The sequence below is a fragment of the Telopea speciosissima genome, chromosome 5, assembly GCF_018873765.1.
Source record: "Telopea speciosissima isolate NSW1024214 ecotype Mountain lineage chromosome 5, Tspe_v1, whole genome shotgun sequence".
Classification (NCBI taxonomy): domain Eukaryota; kingdom Viridiplantae; phylum Streptophyta; class Magnoliopsida; order Proteales; family Proteaceae; genus Telopea; species Telopea speciosissima.
This window is the reverse complement of record NC_057920.1, coordinates 55137566-55159792: the sequence shown is the minus strand read 5'-3', so window position 1 is coordinate 55159792 and position 22227 is coordinate 55137566. Positions and strand designations below refer to the sequence as shown.

At 40.7% G+C, this 22227-nt stretch overlaps 1 protein-coding gene across 1 annotated transcript in view; it reads right to left on the bottom strand.

The window, feature by feature from the left end:
- Nucleotides 1–7109: 7109 nt before the first annotated feature.
- The window catches only part of LOC122662742 (serine/threonine-protein kinase MPS1), a 38008-nt gene continuing 22890 nt past the window's right edge, over nucleotides 7110–22227 (bottom strand). The window contains 3 exon segments of the mRNA XM_043858462.1: nucleotides 7110–7767; nucleotides 7859–8020; nucleotides 21461–21661. Coding sequence (XP_043714397.1) covers nucleotides 7186–7767; nucleotides 7859–8020; nucleotides 21461–21661 — 945 coding nt within the window. The 3' untranslated portion in view covers nucleotides 7110–7185.

Genomic DNA, 22227 nt, shown 5'->3' with positions numbered 1-22227 from the left:
CAACCATTTTATCCCTCTTTGGTCCTACACCCTTGATCTTAATCTAGTTGTCCTCCAGAATTGATCTTGCAAGAATCCCTCCTGGATTTTCCATCAATTTGTATCAGAGCATGGTTGGAGGGGAGACCAATCTTGATTCAAATCCATTCATATTCAAGACTGGAATTCGACGACCTAATGGAAGAACAACCTTATTGGTTGTTGGTGAATGGTGGCGTGACAACACCATTTCATAGTCCATTGTGGATATGTTGCCCCAACCAAATGAGATAGTAAACAAGCCTGCCAATCAAGTGATTGTTGAATTTGAAATGTCCAGAGCTCAATGCCGAATCTTTCCAAGTTCAAAGAAAATTATTAGAGTTGGTTGTGATTGGCTAGAACCGCGAAAGGGTGAGATTGATCGATCAGATTGACAATATTTGTATCCTAAGATCCTCACATCTACGTAAGACTCAAGTTTTGAGAGGATTAAAGCCAATAATGACCACACCAACCATGCAACCACAGGAAGAACCGACTGGATCAATACAAGAAGAAACGATGATTGGAGCATCGTCAATGATAGTTAAACAGATTGACGATTCTACTGATACAGCCTATGATGAAGAAACTCAAGAAGATAAAGCTGAAATAGTAGATGAGAACGTGATCAATGCGTTCAACACTTCCATCGAAGCAAAGATTGCTGATGCATATCTAAAGATTTCTACGGATACTTTTTCCACTATTGAGATCAAGAATAGAGAAATAGTTTCTGAAGAATTTGTAGTTACACACTTTGTAATTGAGATTGATCAAGATGTTGAGCATATAGAGTTTGTGATTTCACCAAAGTTGTTTAAGGAGAAAGGACCACGTCTCGCAGACTTCATTCCCCATGTTTGCGAGCTGCCAGAATTTTATTATCGGTTGAAGCTGGACTTTAATCACATGAAGATTATTCCTTGTCTCTATAAAACTCGAGGTCGAGTTTTTTCAAGCAGGGGAGAATTGATGCAGAGAAGTCACGTAATGGGTTTATTTTATTAGAAATAAGTCTTGGATGGGGTTATGTATACATTGGGCCTTTGATTCTATGTGTTTTCTTTGTAATTGGCCACTTTAATGGGCCTAAAATGTGGATACAAGAAAGGCATACGGGATTAGGCTTAGTAGTAGCTTATTTTCATATATCTAGGTAGTTAATTCATATTTCTAGGCAGATTTATTATTTTCCTTGTTTGTAGTTCCAAAGTCTTGGAACAAGTCTCTAGTTTTCTTAGGGTTGGGGTTCAATGTATTGGGTTTATGTTATCTATGTATGAGTTTTAGTTTCTAGGTGTGGGAATTCTAATTAATCTTGGAATTCCAACAATTTTTTTGATGTAATCCAAGAGGCTATTAACCCTACTCCTAAGCTATATAATGGAATGGTGTTTCAGAACCTAGAATTAAAACAAAAAAAAAAAAATCCTATTGTGAGAACTTTTGCTTGTGAGACTCAAGTGGCATCAAGGTGGGACTCTAGACGGTTGGGCAACTAGTGGGACTCTAGGCTGCCAAAGCTATCTTTTATTTTCTGTTTATCTTCTTTCTCTTAATTTTAACTTCATCTATCACCATCCTTTCCATCGTCTTCAACCTTCCATCAAACCACCTTAAACTCAAACCGTGGCTAGGTGATTCTTCATCTTCCCTAGTTTGCAACCCTTCTATCCCTCTTTGGTCCTACACAACCTGATCTTAATCCAGTTGTCCTCCAGAATTGATCTTGCAAGAATCCCTCCTGAATTCTACATCACACAATTTGCTGGTCAAAGGGTCTATATATAGACAAGAATATACTCTCAAAATTGGGAGGCAATCCAAGGTCGGATGGTGAGTTATAGCATTGGACAAAAATTAGTTACTTTCCAAAATTGACCCTCAGTCCTAAAATTCCTTGCGCAGAACAATAGGTTGAGTATGCAATGATCAAAAGTCCGATATGCTGTACACCCCAAGGACTTCAACTGATTTAGTGGTTTCTAATAAAGAAGGAACACAACCAGAAGGTGAGGAAGATGGCAACAATTCTGCAGTTAAAATAGGAAACCTAAGTAACCCATGGCTGCAAGGTGTTCTTCTTTAATTAGGGACTATTGAATTTGCTGGCACGGGTGTCTATCACTAAAATAGAACTTAGTAATGAAGAAACTAAAGTAGTAACAACTTTACCAATTAGATGATTTCTGAACCAGGCTGGAATGAAGACTGGACTTGAAGATGAAGAACTAGAAAGAAGAAAGATATTTTGATCTCCCACCAACTAGAAGATGGCCTCTCACCAATCTTGATCTAATTCTGGGGTTCAAAAATCCTGTTTAGGTTCGTTATGGGCTCACCCAAATATAATTAGCCAAAAGTAGAAAAAATGGTAGTTCTGGTAAATAGAACAAAGGTTGCAAAGGGAGAGCGGCATATTTTTAATAAACCAGAATTTGAGAGGGCTATTCACTATTGGGTGGAGTGGCAAACTTGTAATAAATTAGAATTTGGGAGGGCTATTAAGTAACTCAATAGGAGAGGATACAATGTGGTGGAGGGCCGGATAAGAGAAGAGAAGAGTTGCAAGGGGACACACATTCACACACTCTCATAGAGGAAACCCAATAAACTTCTATTCAATTCATTGTTTAATGTTAGGTTACATGCAAGTATTTGAAGAAGAAAATAACAAGACTCCTATTCTAACTACAAAACTGAAATAACGTGCAACTCAAACTCAAACTCTATCCAATTCCTACGTAGTCAACAAATAAAAGACTTAAATAAATAAACTTTGAAGCATACTAATATTCTACTTCCAAAATACTGGTTGGACCGGTTCTGCCTGAATTTGGGTCTCCAAATCCTATCATGCTGGTCCAACTAGTTAAGTGATACTCCGTCACAATGGAGATTAAGATTTATTGTAAGGAGACAAACTTGGAACAAGTTAAAATAAGGGATAAAGGGGAGGTTATTTTGGGGTTTCTAGTTTAAATTAATACCATCGTGAATGGAGGAGAAGTTGTCTTCAACCTCCGACCTTGATAACCAACGGAAACCAGGTTTCATACGGGAAGGAGATCTTCCACTCGAGAGCTCCGATCGACTCAAGATTTCAGCAATAATTTCTCAACTGCTAATTCTCCTGAATCCACCCCTCCATAGATCCGATGATCAACAGAAGAAAGCAAGAGAAAGTTTTGAAATCAGCAGGGTTGTACTCCAGAAGTCAGTCCTGTTGAAGACTTTGATCTCTCAATTAGGTGGCGAGACACTGGGGTTTGATTGACCTATGAAATGGTAATATATACCCACATTATAAGGCTCAACAGATGAACCACTAGGGAGGTTAGTCAACACCTTTCAGTTCGATAGGGCAACAACAGCAAAGAAAATAAAGACTGAATATAAACTACTATCAACCTAAGAAACTGACTCCACAAAGAAACTAAACAAGGATTATTACGTATCTAACTCTACCAAATAAAACAAAATAAAATAAAATTGAAGATTACAATATCATCCTAATGTAGAGTGGACCAGTGGAACCAACAAGCACCTGGGCCCCAATTGGCACTGGTTCATGGGTCTATTGAACCAGCCAGGTTTAACTGAGTTCTCCAAGTCACGGGACCTTAATAGCACAATTAATTTGCTTTGTTTTATTTCCTTGTTCTAATAAGAATAACCTATTTAAGTCCATTCCACCATGAGAGAGAGAGAGAGAGAGAGAGAGAGAGAGAGAGAGAGATTTACCTGGACGATGGAGGGACAGCAACACTGATCGTCGAGCTTGAGGTGAGGACGATGACAGCTAGAGGTCCCAAGTCGAGCAGAGGTTACGGTTGTTACCTGAGTGCACCAAAGGGGATAACAGAACCAAGAGAGTGATGAGCGAGAGAGAGAGAGTTGCAGGTTTCTCCCTTAGGTTGAGCGAGAGATCGAGACAGCGTTAGCGTATTGCGGTCATTATCGAGTAACAGTTTTTTTATAAAAGCCACAAAATGGTAATAATAAGAAAAAAATTGTTATTACTAAAACATTATTTTGGCCATAAATTGTTATAAATTTTGATTTTTGTAATTAAAAACATTTGAAACGAAATAGGTTTATCAAACGATTTTTCTATGCCATTTACGTTCCTAACACACAAATAGCACAAAAACATCAGAAACATTATCAAACGGTGCCTAAACTTATTGCTTCATAATTATCCAATAACAACACTTGGAATGTTCATTTTGCATCTTTTAAAGAAGTCTAAAAAGTTATGAAAACTTAATTCTTTCAATGGAAAGTGTTGGTAGGTGGATCCCCAACAAAGAAATAGTTGACATCATATATTCAAACTGACTAAACATATGATCGAGTTGTGTCATGCAACTAACGAATTGATTGACATATTTTCTTCTCTTGTAAATTCTCCAAATATGTGTGGTTTGCAGGGCCCTTGGGAATAAGGATTGAAATACTCCATGTTGTCCTTCTCCACTTGTTTCATTTTTTCCTTTTCATGCGGATTTTGATAGCTCCGATCATCATAGAATTTTTTTGGTCGTTGCCGCTATTTTATTTCTTATGGATTGCACGCAATCAATGTACTTTTGGTCATCAACCTCCCAACCCATTAGTGGTTTTTTCTAATTTTAATCGTTGGGTTGTTAATTTAAAAATCCTGCATCAATCTGCTACCACCACCAACTCCTCTCTTGCCAACCTTCTCTTTCCCTTAATGGATATTTAAACCTACCATTTCAAGATAGTTCAATCTGTATAAATTGAGGTTAATGATCTTCTATTCTTCTATGTAGTTTATAAACTATCAACAATAGCTTGTACCTCCCATTTGAAGGGAACTGTTACTCTGAATGTTATTTTGGACGCTTTATCTTAATGTTATTGTTTTATTTGTTCTCATAAAAAAAGAGAGAAAAGGCTGGGCACACCGCTCATGTGCCGTACGCTAGTGGACATTGTGTCTATCTCTTTCTTTCCCCCATTGAAATGACCCCCTGCCCCTCTTGTATGATGCCTCGTCCTACGGTCCCATATGTGCCGCCCACTAGCGTGCATACGACACGCGGGATGACGTGCCTATCCCTATCTAAAAAAAATTAGATATTAATTGTGAGCAATATTTTGAATCACCCCTTTTAATTGTGAACAATGTTTAGAGCTGCAATAACTATAGAGGCATAAAACTAATGAGTTATACTATGAAATTAAGAAAGGGTTATTGAAACCCATATGAGACAAGAAACTACTATTACGGAAAACCAATTTGGTTTTATACCAAGAAGATCTACAGCAGATGCAATTTACTTACTTTGGAGACCCATGAAAAGATATAGAGATTGCAAGAAGGATCTCAATATGATCTTTCTTTACCTAGAAAAAGGTTACGACATAGTCCCTAGAGAGTTAATCTGGCTAGTAATAGAGAAGTGAAGTGTTTCAAGTAAATGTGTAGATATAATTAAAGATATATATGATGGTGTGGTGACAAGTGTAAGACTTGTGGTGGTCAAGATAGTGAATTCCCAATTACAATTGGGTTACATAAGGATCAGTTTTAAACTCTTATTTGTTTGCGGTTATCATGGATGATTTAACTAGAGATATTCAAGATGAGATCCCTTGGTGTATATTTTTTCTTGATGATATTGTTTTGGTGGATGAGACAAAAGTAGGGATTAATGCCAAGTTGAAGTTATAGAGATCAACCTTGGAATAAAAAAGTTTTAATATAAGTAGAATAAAGATGGAGTATATAGTGTCTAACTTTAGTTACAGTAGGATGAATAATGAGATGGTGAAATTGATGAGAGGGAGATCTTGCAAAATGATTATTTTAGGAATCATGGCTCAAATCATAAATATAGAAGGTGATATAGAGGATGGTGTTTCATAGAGAATTAAAATATGATGGATTAAGTTGAGAAGTGCAATTAAAGTGTTGAGTGATCGGTATATTCCTTTAAAATTTAAAGTAATATTTTATAGGACAATCATATAACCGGTTATGATGTATGGTGCAGAATTTTAGATAGTTAAGAAGTATCATATAGATAAATTCAGTGCAGTAGAGATGAGATGTCGAAATGAATGAGTGGCAAAACTTGAAAGGATTAACTAAAGAATGATCATATTAGCGCTGATTTGGGAGTAGTTCCGATACATGAGAAGCTACGAGAAAGTCGTTTGAGGTGGCATGGCCATGTTCAATAGGGGCCTTCAGTTGCCCCCCAATATAGGGGAGTGATTTGATTCAGATTGAATCAACTAGAAGAGAGCTAGGGGCAGACCTAAAATGACTTTATAGAGTTGCTGAAGAAAGACATGCATATTTTAGACCTTGTATCAAGTATGACTTCATATAGAGCTGATGGGAGAGCAAAGATCCATGTAGCCGACTCCATTTACTTGGATAAAGTTGAGTTGTTTTGAATCACCCCTGGGTTGGAATGAATCAACCTATAACCTAGTGAGCTGGTTGCCATAACGTACAAGTGGGCTGGACCCTCCAACCCATCTACTTGCCTTTTCTTGAATATTACATTTCTTATGGCCCTTGGGCAAATTGAAAGGATTAAATTAGAGCTGTCAACAGGTTGGACTCAAGGCAAATCCCAACATATCTGGATTTGAATTCAATTATTATTCCGAAGATGGAAAGGGCAAGGCGTCCAACTAATGCATTATATTGGATTGCCAAAGAGGGCTTCACTGCATCATTTGAATTCTTGATCGAGACCAACACTGGCAAATATCAACTGTCTGCAGAACCTGGACATAGAGAAAGTGCATGAAAATGGCACATATCACCTAAGGAATTACAGAAGAAATTGTTAACAAACTAACTATTAGCCATGAAAGATGCAGTACCCAAGCATTACATGATCAGCACAGTTGGATATAGGGTGTACAAGAACCGAAACATTCCTCCTTACAAAAACACCGTGCAAGCAAAACAAAACCTACAACCTATGGCTGAGGGATAATGCATCACAGCCACTTGTTACATACATTCTTTCTTTGAAAGCATAAAATGAGACAGCACCAATATTTACAAGAGATTACAAAATAGGAAATGGTCATTGCAAAACAGTATACTAATCTCCCTTCCCCACAAAAAAAAAAAATTTACACATTAGCAGGTTGTGACTACATTTTTTAATCGTACTCTTTTCCAAGGCTTGCTATGTGTTGCTGGAGTTGATAGCAAAGCCTTGACATTTTTGAGAGCAACTCACAGTGTTGGTCTTGAGATGTGGACAACTGAGATGTCAATAGAGGAATTGGGTCTGCTAGGATTTGTTGGAGCTGAGAAAGTAGGCTAGACATTTCATGATCATTCCCATAGGCTTCAGCCATTAGCTGAAGCAATTTACAGCTTTGATACTGTGCCACTGATAGCTGGGATGATACAGGAGGAACGAGGAAGGGGTGTTGGAGTAGTTGGGGTATCGGCAACCTTTCATTGCGATCCCATGCAAGACACTTCTTCATCAGGTCAAGCAACCAAGGGTTTGAAACTGACCCATAAGTAATCTCGTGGTTTTGATCAGTTATGACCTTGAACTTAGCCCAGAATGTCTTGTATTCTGCAAACGGAGTTTTCCCACATACCATTTGATAAAGAATGCAGCCAAGAGACCAGATATCTGATGGACGACCACACTTGATTGTGTTTCCATTTGCATCATTCTCATTACACATGAATGCTTCTGGAGACATGTAACTCAGTGTACCCACCTAATTAAAAGTTGCAAATTTAATTAATTGTCAGAAACAAATGTTTCAAAAAGGTGTTTATGGGGATAGGAAATATAAAGATTAAGCTCACCTGTGAATCTCGTTGGATGTTGGTTGTATCACTCATAATGGCTTTAGCAATTCCAAAATCAATCAATTTTAGTGAACCTTTGACGAGAAGGAAGTTAGCTGGCTTTAAGTCGGAGTGTACAATGCGTTCTTCATGTATTGTATTTACCGCTTGAAGTATTTGCTGGAGAATGCGAACATGTCAATATTTCACAGAAGGAGATGACCAAATTTTGCCCATTTGTAGGGCTTGCAAAATATTAGATGTGTCAATCAACATCAGGTACAAATACAATAAAGCATGTGTCTAAATTTGTCCATCTAAACCGACAAAAGAACTCTGGTTTGGTGCACAAACACATGCATGAATGACTTAAAGCTTAGCAAGGCATCATTCATTACCGCACAGTAACACCTTCAAAATGATATCTTCTATGGATAGATCATACAGCAACCCCAACTGCAAAGGCTCACTGAACAATGTCGGAATTAAAGAACATTGGCATGTGATTGTTAACTTAACATTATTTATTATCCACCCATCAAAAGAAACACATATGACCATCTCTTTTCACAAGCCTAGACATAAGCAGGAGCCTGGAACCCCCTTTCCCAAATATCCAACCCTGAAAAGAAACTTAAGGGATTATAGCTGCACAATCATACCAGCTGGATGCTGAGGAAATATCTTCCATGTGCCCCAACAATATCAATAGACCTAAATTAACAAATAATTCAAAAAAATGCCAGACTCAGATCCTACAGTAAGGAGCTTGATGGAGTATTTAAGACAAGCATGCTCAAAAAGATGTTCAGAAGCAATCCCTTGTTATCATTAATTCATTATTCCCAATTTTAAAAAAAAAAAGGGCAAAAGAAATTGGGATTGCTGAAAGAGATACTAGGTGTTCTTGAATGGTCCTTCTAGTAATGAAGGTAACAATTTTATGATTCATAGTTTTTGAACATAGTGAAGTGAAGCCACAGGTATTCTGGCATGTCAAAGACGACTAAGATTAATAACTGAATTTTAAAGTATCTGGATTGATGTCGTATGCATTCCAAAGGACTTAAATAGACTGAAATAATTCTCTTCTAGTCTTTCTGTAAAATGCTAGACAAAACTTAGTTGACAAACCATCTGGACCTACTAGCAACTAGTCAACCAGGTAATATAACTAATCAACTTTGTGGTATACATGAACCAACTTTATCCCCACACAGTCAATAAAGATTTGGTCACTTGGCTGGTCAAATCAATCAATTAGTCCTAGCCTTAGCTGCAGTGCTACACTTGACTACACTAAAGTATACCAAGTATGGCATTTTTAAATGGATGAGTAACCTGTCAGCTAAATTTTGTGCAATACCCCACGAATCCTAGTGTGAAATTTCTAGATTTCATTTCAAGTACCTGCACAACAAAAGTTTATATTGACGATGTATTATGAGTTTTATCTTAAACTGCAGAACATATCTAACTGGTTAAGATAAAATTGTCACATCTGTTTGTCATTATCAATTACATATCCTCACATATAATGATTGGTAAGTGCTTACAGATTCCAGTCTGTACTGTTTTTATAGTTTTGTTTAGATACACTGTTGACACCATGACTCCTCCTTTATCAGGTTTCAATGTTTCTTTGAATCTGTAATCCGTACTTGATTCAGATCATGTATTGTCAACATCAACTCAGCATATGTTAGTGTTCAGTAACAAAATCAGCTTTTTCATAAAAAAGTACGGAATTAAAACTCAAATGCACTAATGACTATTAAAAAAGAAACAAATGGAGCAGGAACATGGAGTCAGAAAGCCCCTCTTTCATTCCCATCTTTGGTAGATGACAGGTTTGAAAGTGAATTTGGAGAAGTCTATTGTGAATAGTCTGAAAAAGATGCAAGCTGATTGCTTGGTTGTTTGATTACATCCCTGACTTTGAAGTATCTAGGGTTTCCTTTAGGTGATATTCACCATTGTCTCTCTTGTTGGGACACTTAAATTATTCGAAGAAACTAGCTTCCTCAAAAAGGAAGTACACCCTCTCTAGGTGGTCGAATAACTCTCATTAAGTCCACCTTATGCAATCTCCACACCTATAATTTATCTGTCTTTGAAATGCCTACAAAAGTTGTGGAGATTATTGAGAAAATCATTAGGAATTTCCTTTTGGAGCCAGGTAAGAGGAGACTTCATTTAAACTTGTTTAGTTTGCCAATAATAGGAAGGGGGGTTTACAATTGGCAATCTTCCCCAAATAAGTGAGTTATTGCTTTGAAAATGGTTGTGGAGCTTACATATAGAACAGAATGCTTTATATAGCTTTTCATAATTCAATCTTCGATACTCAAACTGCTCATAGAGCCACACTATTCACATATTAGATGAGCTTTTCTTCTGATGCTTTGATGGATTAGAAAAAATGGGGGTAATGGGATAGAATCAGATTTCAAGAGGATCTTTGGTGGAGTAAGTCTTTGTTGAAGGATGTATTTTTTTTTTGCTAGGCTTCATTATTTATCTGACTCCAAGTCCTCTCCCCCCCCCCCCCAAAAAAAAACCAAAAAAAAACCAAAAAAAAACCTTGTGTGGGGAGATACTCCCTAACAGTATGAGCTCAAATATAGGTCTTAGTAAAGGATTTAGAGATTCTGAATTTTGAAGTCTCCATGATAGTCATCAGGACATTTTCTCATTAGAGGACCGCCAGGACAAAAAAGTCAGGATCCCAAATTCAGATGGTAACTGCTGCTCCAGATCTTTCTTTGCGGTTCTTTGTAAGTTGTCTATTCCAAGTATGAAAAGTGAAAACAATCAGAGCTGCCATTTTCGATTTTTTGGAATGCCCAAGCCCCACTAACTGCAAGTTCTGGAGGTGGTAAAGATTCCACACTGACAATTCTGGTTGGATCCGCCTCCTAGAAGCTGGCTTCTAAAAGCCTATAAGCAGAAACCCAAAAAGCACTCCCCCCCCCCCCTCCTCTCTCTTCCAATAAATCTTTACAAAAAACACCAACACACTGGGGTAGGGGATAACCCACAAGAAGACGCTAACTTGTGATCTGCTGCAGGGGAGATGGCTGGTATGGTTCCTTCTTCTTCATGTGTCCTTCATGTACAGAGGATGGGAATCCATCAACCACCTTTTCCTCTATCACCCCTTAGCTTTTAGAATCTGCCTCCATCTTCTGCAGACAATTCAAATAGAAAGTGACTTTTCCCGATGATGTAGTTAAGCTAGTTTGGTTCTAGCATCTTACCATTCTGGGAAGAAAGTAAATGTCATTGGAAGGCAGTCCTTATTGCCACTATGTGGTGTACTTGGGAGGAGCATCATAAGAGATCTGTTGTAATATGGGTTCAGGAGTAGAATTGTCATAAGGGTATTTCTGTCCTTGCACTCATTCCAGAATGTTCTTCTCTTTATCTCTTTATTATAAATAAAGATGGCTGTAGTCACTCTGACTCAAGCCAGTATTCACGGAATTCAACATGGCATCAGAGCCAAAAATATTCCAGGGATATGGGAATTCATTTTTTTTTCTTCCTTTTCTCTCTCTCAGTTCCATAGTTGTCAAGGCGTTGCCTAGGCGATGCCTTGGCGTCCAGGCGCCTTGCCCTCGCCTTGAATTCTGGTGTCGCCTTGGTCGCCTAGGTACCGCCTTGCGCCTTGTTGATGTCGCCTTGTTTTTCAACCCCTTCGACCACCTTGATTCGCCTAGGCGCCTTAACAACTATGCTCAGTTCGTGATTCTGCCCTAAGGAAGCCTACCGCCAGCCCCTTCACCACCTAGCGCCACCCCCGACAGGTCCACCACCTCCCGCCACCTCTGCCAGGCCCTCCACAGCCTTTTGCCTCCTCCGCTATGCTCCGCCAGCCCTCCACCACCTCCGCTAGGCCCCGACAGCCTACCCACCACCTCCGCCAGGCCTCGGAGGCCTCTTCCCTCCCTTCCGCCACACCCCACCAGTCCCACAGGCCTCTCGCCTCCTCCTTTCGCGAGAGGCTTCTCCCTTTCTGCCTTTTTCCTAAACCCCCTTTGGTGGTGAGTTGACTCCCACCGAGGGTTTTTTACCTTCCCTCCTTATGTTCTAAATTTTTTTTAGGAATTTATTTATGTTTTTTTACCAATCATCATGCTTGACAACTTTGAGATCACTTCTGCCTCATCTGGTTCTGATGGTTCGTTGCAACGTGACTTCATTCTGTTTCCAGTGAATCCCATCAAGTTGAATGGTAGTAATTATTTGTTAGGGTCTTGCTCCTGCTTATTTGTGATTGGTTCCCGTGGTCTCTCTGGCTACATCATGGGCACTCAGGTCAAGCCTGATGAGACTGGTTTTGCACAGGATTGATGGATGAACTTCAATTTCCTGGTTATGTCATATCTGGTTAATTCCACGGACCAAGATATTGCCAGGCGCTATCTCCTTCTTGATTCGACTGCGAAGATTTGGAAACAGCCAAGGACACATATTCTCAAGTTAGGAATGCTGCCCAATGTTATGAGCTTCGTCAGAAAATTCAATCTACCAAGCAGTTGGAGTTGTCTTTGTCTTAGTTTTACAATACCATGTGTACTACGTGGCAGCAGTTGGACTTTCTGGGCACATTCACCACCACCTGTGATGTTGATGCCACGACCTTGCGTAAGTGGGAGGATGGCTTACGTGTTTTTTATTTTTTGGCTGGCCTCAATATTGAGTTTGATCAAATCCGTGCCAATATTTTGAATCACGACCTACTTCCATCTCTGGAGCAAGCCTATGCGATTCTCTCGGCTGAGGACAGTAGGCGTACAACCATGGTTCATCCTGTTACTCAGGAATGATCAGCTTTTATCTCTGGTTCACAGGCATCCCGAGGAAATTCTTCTCGGTTTGTTAGTACAAATCGGACATCTGGTAATCACCCTACCATTAAATGCGATCACTGTGGGAAGGAGTAGCATACCAAAGACTGATGTTGCAAGCTTGATGGTTGCCCTGTAGAGACTCGTGGGCATGGGAAGGGTGGTTCCAATCGGCTTAGTAACACCCGTGCTTATCAAGAAACTTCTGACGACCAACCTGATCAATCTCTTTCCCAAGTTGTGGCTGAATTGCAAAATCTTTGAGATATGGTGAATCGATTGGACACATCTTCTTCGGCATCAGTATCTCCTTCCAGGGCTGCCTCGGCTTTGTCTCTGCCTACCAACCCAAATTCTTCTTCTTCCACAGGTATTTCATTTGGTAGGAACTGCACGTCGGTCATGCCCGATTCTTGGGTAATTGACTCAGTGGCAACCGACCATATGACAGGTTCTTCATCTGTTTTTTCCAAATATTTTCCTCTTTCTGGTCATAACAAGGTTCGTGTTGCTGATGGGTCTCTTTCTCATATCTCGGGGAAGGGATCTATCCAGTGCACTTCCTCTCTTAGCCTTTCCTCTGTCTTACATGTTCCAAAGTTTACTACTAATTTGCTTTCCATTAGTAGCCTAACCAAGGATTTAAACTGCAAAGTAACATTTTTTTCTAACCTATTGTTTGTTTCAGGACTTGTCAACAGACAGTATGATTGCATGTGGTAAAGTGGTTGGTGGTCTGTACGTGCTTGACAGTTCCCGGGCAGCTTTGACATCTCAGCTGACATCTTCTGATTTTGATTCTGCACTTTTTGAGTTGAATAATTGGCATCGTCGTTTGGGCCATCCTCCTATAGGAGTTTTATCTACTTTATTTCCTAGTCTAGTGAAACGGTGTAATAAACATAATTTTTCTTGTGATGATTGCACTTTGGCAAAGCAAACTAGAAGTATTTTTCCTATTTCTGATAATCGAAGCAATGTGGCTTTTGGTTTGATACATTTTGATGTGCGGGGCCCTACCAATGTATTTCTACTTCTGGATTTAGATGGTTTGTTACTTTCATTAATTGTTTTAGCCGGACAACTTGGGTGTATTTGATGCATATTAAAAGTGCCGTCTTCACTTGTTTCACTCTGTTTCATAAAATGGTCCAGACCCAGTTCGACGCCAAGGTGAAGATTCTCCGCTCAAATAATGGAAAAGAGTATATGTGTTATACCCGCACCCGGTATCCTAATATTTTTCTTTCTTTTATCCTTGTGACGTGTAGAGGGTGCTGCCATGTATGCCGGTGAGCTGTTCATAATGGTGGTCAAACCAAGCTACAAGAGTGTTGACTTCGACATGGGTTTGCCAGTCGAGGAAAGATTCCTCAACCGGGAGTGGGGGAAATTCGTCGACGGCGACTTCATTGACTACCCTCCAAGTACCAGTCCCAAGAGTGAGGAGTATTGGACGGCACACCCCGTATCGCCCTACTTAGACACTTCACTGGGTGACGAACTTAGCGTCGCGGTGGGAAAACTCTTCGGGATCACAGAGGTTGCACCTTGACGTGTCAGGGGTAAGTAGTTGACCAAATTCTGTTGTGTGCTTACTGCCCTCTCAAAGCCCTCGAAGTATGGTCCAAAGGCCCTGACCTCTTATGGTGGGAACCACCTTCCTACCCGCATCGGATGCAAGGTTACTGGCTGCCTCCGACCTTGCATCCAATGCTGCTGACAAGGACCCTTATGGGTGAGACCCTGTGGCTAAGGTGCTATTGGTGCCCTGCCATGTTTGACCCTACCCAAATAGACCCTAGGTTACACTTATGAGGCCTTATCCAAACAGGCCATTAAAAGTGATTTTCTATAAGAGAGAGGTGGGTAGGACTATTCATTAGTCTTGGCTCATTTCTACCTAACCTAACCGTGCTTGAGAAGGGAGTTATGAGGAGAGAGGGTTAGCAAGGAGAAGGAAGGGAAGAAGAAGAAGGAAACGGCTGCTGGGTTTGGAGCTTTAAAGAGGGCACATCGTGTGTACCTCAAACCAGGTAAGCCAAGTGCCCTTTTTCCCCCTTTTTTCTCTCTTCCCCCTTGCTCGTTTGAGCTTGGGTGGTTCGTTGGTTGCAGCCCCAAGATGGGGTTTTCCTTTTTGAAACCCAAAGGGTTAGCTTGAACCATGTTTGGTTTCCCCTTGTAAGATGCTGTCCCATTTTCCCTACATCCCTTGAGATCTCCAACTGGGTCTCTTGACCTAAGGTTCCAACCACCTAGGAACCCCAAATCTGGACTTGGAGTAGTTGGCTCCTTTAAACCCCCTTAAATCTTTGGATGTTGGGTGTTTCTAAGACCCAAATAGACTCCAAGACACCCCCTCCCTAGTCCCTTGAGGCTTAGAGAACCAAATGGGACAACCCTGGGCTTTTAAGACCTTGAAATCGCACTTGGGTTGCATCGGAGGCAAGTCTGTGTGAGTCCGATGTTGCCTCTGATGTGGTCTGAGCCTGCAGGAAGGTCGGACTCAAGGTCGGAGGCAAGTCTGTGTGAGTCCAATGTTGCCTCCGATGTGGTCTGAGCCTGCAGGAAGGTCGGACTCAAGGTCGGAGGCAAGTCTGTGTGGGTCCGATGTTGCCTCCGATGTGGTCTCAGCCTGCAGGAAAGGTCGGACTCAAGGTCGGAGGCAAGCCTGCTAAGTCCGACGTTGCCTCCGACATGGTTTTCAAGGCCTATAACTTATGCAAACTGCGGGGCTTTTCATTGAGGCCTCTCCTACACTCTCTCACACTCTTATTCACTTCCGTAGGCGCCAACACTTGTGCTAGGGGGGTGATCTCGTGCGGGAATCGTTACACTTAATCAAATTCCTAATTCAAGAAATCGGTGAGTGGGTTTGGATGACTGTTTGGGCTTGTTTACTATTGCTTATTCATGCATTTATGGATTATATTGTTACATTATCATTCAAGCATGATTGCATAGTTGCATTTATTTTTATTCGATGATGATGAAGATGATTAGGATGTAATGGATTTTGTATTGGGTTACGGTGCCGGGAAGTACTGGCACCGGAATCCCCGGAATACGTGGAATTGTATATTGCATCTCATTCTTGCCTGTATGCGCTGTGTTGTGCTGGTACCCGGGTGTTAGATGGAATGGGACGTTGACACACCCGAATGTACCCCTTGACACAATAGGATTCATGTAGTATATCTGTGGTTAGGCCCAGTTCCCTATACTACGACCCTTACCAACAGGTGTTTAGGTGTTGGGTAGCCAGAGCACCTGCCACCTGTGGAGAGTTTGAGAGACCAGGACAGGGGTAGTAATGGTTATCGGGGTCTGCCTCTGAGTGGTGATGCCTACGACCTGCGCGAGCTCCATAGTAATAATTGAGGTTGCACTGTGGTGAGAATGGAAGGATCCACAGTGTCTCCCGAGTTATTATAGTAGCATATACCCTTGACTTAGAATTGTGTGCTAGGTAAAAATATGTTAATAATCACATGCACCATAGACTGTTGCTTTGTATTGTGTGTTTGTGCATTTTCCCTCCCCCTCACAGGCTCGGTGGAGCTAACCTCTCTTGTGCACACCTTTTTAGATGAGGCTGCAGGAGATGCTTATTTTGCAGGACTCGAGGTTCAAGCCTCGGAGTACGATGATATCGGTACAGAGGACCCTGAGGCTGTGACCGAGGAGCACGGTGATGGGTGTCCTTGTGACGACTGCGCCTACGGGCCGTATTGATACTTGGGACTTGTTCCCTTCTTTTATTTTTTTTTGGGGTCGTGTGCCTTGTATAAACATTTATTATTATACTTGTTTTGGGGTAGTTATGCTATGGTCATTCGGGATATCCATCCAAACTATTTATGTATCACTTAGCCGTATGAACATGAGGTAACTACTGTAAACGCTTCCGCTTATTTTATGATCGCTGGAAATGGAATATTCCTTACCTTTTGTACTCTAAATTTTATGGTATGTTCATATTAGACTAAGACTGTGTGTTGGGACACTGCAATCGTGATTCTGGTAGTCTTATGGGATGACACGTGTCGTCCTAGTCACCCCTTTATTATTAGTTTATTTCTTAACGGGATGGGGGTGTGACAATATGGATGGTGCCTTCCGCTCCTATTTGGACAGCCATGGAATCATATACTAGACCTCTTGTGTTGACACTCCTACTCAGAAAGGAGTGGCTGAACGCAAGAACAAACATCTCTTGGAGGTTGCTCGTTCTCTTATGTTTACTATGGCTATTCCTCCCCGCTTCTAGGGTGATGCTGTTCTTACAACCACCTATCTTATCAATCGGCTTCCCTCTCTAGTCTTAGGTGGCCGCTGTCCCTTGGACATATTGGTTGGAAAATCGACTTTTGTTGTGCCTCCAAAGGAATTTGGCTGTGTCGTGTTTGCCAAGAATCACCATGTACACGGCAAGTTTGATCCCAAAGATCTGCCGTGCATTTTTTTGGGTTACTCAGCTACCCAGAAAGGGTATAGATGTTATCATCCTCTTACACGAAAAGTGTTTGTCACTATGGATGTCGTCTTCCGGGAGTCTGAGGCTTACTTTAAACAGCCGGTACCTCTGCAGGGGGAGATTCTAAGTGGTGAAGAGGTCCCGCTGATTGCTCCTCTAGACATTGAGATACCTACTATAGAGGATGTCTCTGTTGAACTAGAAGATGGAGTTACAAGTCAGGAACAAGAAGTGGGACAGATTGAGGAACAACAACAGGTGCAGGGGGAGAATAAAGTGCAAACTTACACTCGGGGAACTGATTTTCTTTTGGATGGCCCTCGGTACAAAGAGACCACCACCGCCGACCCTACACAATCGGCATTTGTTCCTGCTTCAAGTCTTGCTCCTAGTCATGTTTCTGGTAAGCCACCTCTTGATCCCAGTCTTGATTTACCCATTGCTATTCGGAAACCAAAAAGGAGTTGTACACAACATCTTATTTCCAACTTTGCATATCATACAACTCTCTAACTCCTGCTTTCCATGCTTACGTATCTTCTTTATCCTCTGTTTCCATTCCTAACAATTGGCAGGAAGCAATAGCCGAACAGAAATGGAAGGATGCGATGAATGAAGAAATGCTTGCCCTTGAGAAGAATCAAACTTGGGATTTGGTAAATCCTCTAGGAAAGAAACCGGTTGGTTGTAAATGGGTCTTTATTGTGAAGCACAAGGTTGATGGCTCAGTGGAAAGATACAAAGTAAGACTCGTAGCCAAAGGGTTTACCCAAACCCAAGGAATTGACTATCAAGAGACATTTGCTTCTACAGCAAAGATGAATACTGTGCGGGTTATCATCTCTTGTGCTGTAAATCGAGGATGGGAACTCCAACAACTTGATGTGAAGAATGCATTCCTACATGGAGATTTGGAAGAAGATGTTTACATGGAGATACCTCTTGGCTTTACCTCTTTAGAGACTTAGGGAAAGATGTGTAAGTTGAAAAAGGCTCTTTATGGTTTGAAGCAGTCACCAAGGGCTTGGTTTGGCCGATTCCATAAGGCTATGGTTGCTTATGGGTATAAGCAAAGCAATGCTGACCATACATTGTTTGTTAAAAGGATGGGACAGCAAGTGACCATTTTGATTATCTATGTTGATGACATAGTGATCATGGGTAGTGATGCACATGAAATCCAGAAGCTGAAGACATATTTGGGCACCGAATTTAAAGTAAAAGATTTAGGGAGGTTGAGATATTTTCTAGGGATTGAGGTTGCCTATTCAGCTAAAGGCATATCTCTTTCCAAAAGAAAATAAACCCTGGATCTATTGAGTGAAACAGGAATGCTTGGGTGTAAACCAGCAGACACCCTGATGCAGCTCCAAGAAGGAAGAAGAAACCCTAAACTTAGGGTTTAAATAGGGAGCCGTAGGCTAGGATTTCTATTTTTCCATACTTAGTTATTTTTCTGTTTTTTAGATTGAACCGGCTTAAATTGGTTGCATCCAATTGGTTCAATTGGTCTAATTTAAGTGAAATGTTCCTATTGGCTAATAGGTTCTTATACCCTATTGGCTAGTATGGAATCTTCACTTAAGTTAATTGTTCTAAGTTAGATTCTTTTATTTTTAAGTTAGTAGGGGTAGTTAAGTCATTACACTGTTTTAAGTAATTAATTAGACTTAAACCTCTCCCTTCCACGTTTTTGTGAAGTAGAGGTATTTAATTTGTAGTAGGAATTGGCCTATGGCCTTATTATAAATATAAGAGATCGTGGGAGGCTCCCCCACAATTGAAATTTGAATTAAAAGACTGTTTTCTGTTGCTGGCCGATTGCTGCTGCTGTTCTGCTCCTTTGAGTGTTTGCATCCTTGTGGGTACATCAAGGTGGAAGGGTGGGTGGAATCCTGCGACTCCTTACGCCGTGACGGCTGGGAGGGTCTCTCTTCGAAGGTGATTTCATCCTTCATCCCTTAACTTGCTGCCGGTGGAATCATGTAGTAAGTTGAGTTTTAAATTTCTGTTTTTAGTTTCCTCCCTCCCCCATTCGTTCCCTCTTGTTTTTCTATTTGAATTTCCAAAACCCTAGATCATCTAGGCATTATCCAGCCATCATCCTACCTCTGTTTTACACCAAAATCAGAGCACAGCCTTCCCATACCATCTCCCCCACTCGACCAGACTTGCTGCCCGTTCTGTCCAGCCAAACCCTAAAATCCCTCTTATCCTTTAAACCCTAAAAAAACCTTAACTTTCTGCTGGGACATATTCAGCCATCAGAAAACCTCCCTGCTGCAGCTGAACCTTCCCCCTAGTCCCTCTAACACTCGACCTTAAGCCCTGCCCCTGAATCCTACTGTAAACCCTAGTTTTGGCTATTTTCTTAATTTAAAAAACCCGAAACCCTAACCCTAAATCTGCAGAATTTTGAAACCTAACCAATTCCAGATATTTTTATATCATAATGACCCTCTAAACCTGCAGATTAAAACCCTATAAACCCCATTCCCAAATTCCCATCCTAAACCCTAATTTTGCCCTAAAATAGCCCCTAATCAGCCCTAAACAGCAGGCTTACCCTAAGCTTGGTTCTACTTGGTTCCTAGTGGGATTAATTCCTATTCTAGGACTACATTACACCCCTCTTGAGCCCAACACACATTTGAAGAGTAAGAAAGGTGACCCAGTGGACAAGGGTAGCTATCAGAGGCTAGTTGGCCGATTGATATACCTCTCACATACTTGACCAGACATCACATTTGTTGTGAGTGTTATCAGTCAAGACATGCATGATCCTCACTCTTATCATTTGGAAGCAGCATACAGAATACTTCGTTACCTCAAGTCCTCTCTTGGAAAGGGAGTCTTGTATTCTTTACATAACCATCTTCAGATAGAAGCATACACTGATGCAGATTGGGCTAGCAGTCCTGATGATAGGAAATCCACATCCAGATATTGCACATTTGTTGGAGGGAACCTAACTACTTGGAGAAGCTGGTGTAGCTTGATCTAGTGCTGAAGCTGAATTTCGAGCTATGGCACAGGGTATTTGTGAACGAGTCAGCCTGAAATACCGAAACGAAGCGAGTTTTCAAACTATGCCTGGAGATGAATGCTGATCTTCCAATGCAACTCTACTGTGACAGCAAGTCAGCAATCAACATTGCTCATAACCCGGTCCAACATGATCGTACCAAACATGTTGAGATTGACCGGCACTTCATCAAAGAGAAATTAGAACAGGGAACAGTTTGTATTCCGTTTATCCAGTCTAGTGAACAGCTGGCTGATATCCTTACCAAAGGGATCAGCAATAAGTTATTTTTTCCTATTGTTAGCAAGTTGGCATTTTTGATATGTATGCACCAACTTGAGGGGGAGTGTTGTAATATGGGTTCAGGGGTAGAATAGTCATAAGGGTATTTCTGTCCTTGTACTCATTCCAGATTGTTCTTCTCTTTATTATAAATAAAGATGGCTGTAGTCACTCTGACTCAAGCCAGTATTCACGGAATTCAACAAGATCAATTCAGGACTTGTATTCAGATGCCCAAGTGGTTATTGAAAAGATCACCATTAAAGGTAGCTCTTTAGGCAGCTATGACAATGTCTTTTCAGATGTTCCCACTCTGTTGTTTTTCAGGGATTGGGGTCATTTAATTGTATCAATTTCACATCAGACAAGGGTTGTTCAGATTTGAAGGCCTCCTCCCACTTAAGGGTGTGTCAACTTGATCTGATGGTTGCTCTCTTGGTAACCAGAACCATCAGGAATATGAGGTACGGTCAGATCATATGACAATGAGGTGGTGCTTTCTTATTTTGGTCTATAGGAGGGAGATTCAACAAATTAAAGATTATTTTGCTAACGGGTGGATAAGGCAGGATCTCAGAGATTCACATGTTGTAAGGCAGATCTCTTTCCTGGCTTCCATGATTGCTCATTCGAATAGACAACTAGGTCAGAAAATGGAATGGCCGAGAGTAGAACGAATCCCAAATACACCACCCAAAAAGAAGTACTTCATTGTCAGGGCTACCTGTGCAGAATACAAAGAATTTTCTGCGCTTATCAGGCAGATTAGGAACAAAAAAGGCTCAGAAAGCTCGTCAGGAACGAAGCAGTCAGTCCACAGATATCTTGACAGCATTCCGAGTAACTTCTCATACAAGGAATCCCAAATACACCCACTCAAAAAAAAAAAAAAAAAAAAGAATTCATTGTCACAGCTTCTCTCACAATATAGTGTACAGCTACATCTAAGAACCACGAATTAAGAAAAGGTGTTGACAGAGTACCTGCCAATAGAAACGGAGCCAGTTCTCATCTATGGACCAATTGGAACTATCCATTTCTTTCCACTTCTGTGACAGCATATGAGCCAAATCAATTTCTCCATATTCAAGTACCATGTAAATGTATCCATCATCCTTGATTCTGCCATCTTTTGTATTCATTGAACCATTCATGACTTCCTCAAGCAATCTTTTATCTGTCACCTAAGAAGGAAAATGTGGATTAGATATAGTCTGACAAAAAAAGCTAATGGATTCCTAGTTGTGAACTTGAATAATGTATATGACACGAATAAAGGATTCATCACAAAGGCTCCTTCATAATTAAGATTTTGGGGTTGTATTAGTGTCACAAGTCGCAACCAGTTTTGATTTTACTGATTGTCACAGACGAATCCAAACATCCATATTTTAAGTATGTTCTATCTAGGCCGTCAATTTTATGTGCTCCAAGCCACCGACTGCCAGAGGAACTTGACAGTAAAATCCATGAGACCTTAAAACCAAACTCCAAAAACCGCTGAAAGATGCCAAAAAACCCAAATCTTAAACCTAAAAAACTTTAAACCTTATATCATGGAAGATTAAATCCTAAACCATGAAGTTTAGACCTTGGGCAATGAAATCTAACTCTGTAAACTCCCTGTGTCATCAGTTTGCCAGAAGTAGAGATAGGGAGAGAGACTGCTGGAGAAGAAAACTGATAGAGGTAATGCTGGATTGGAATGTATCATTGGAGATAGAGAAGAAAATCGAAGGAGATTGAGATG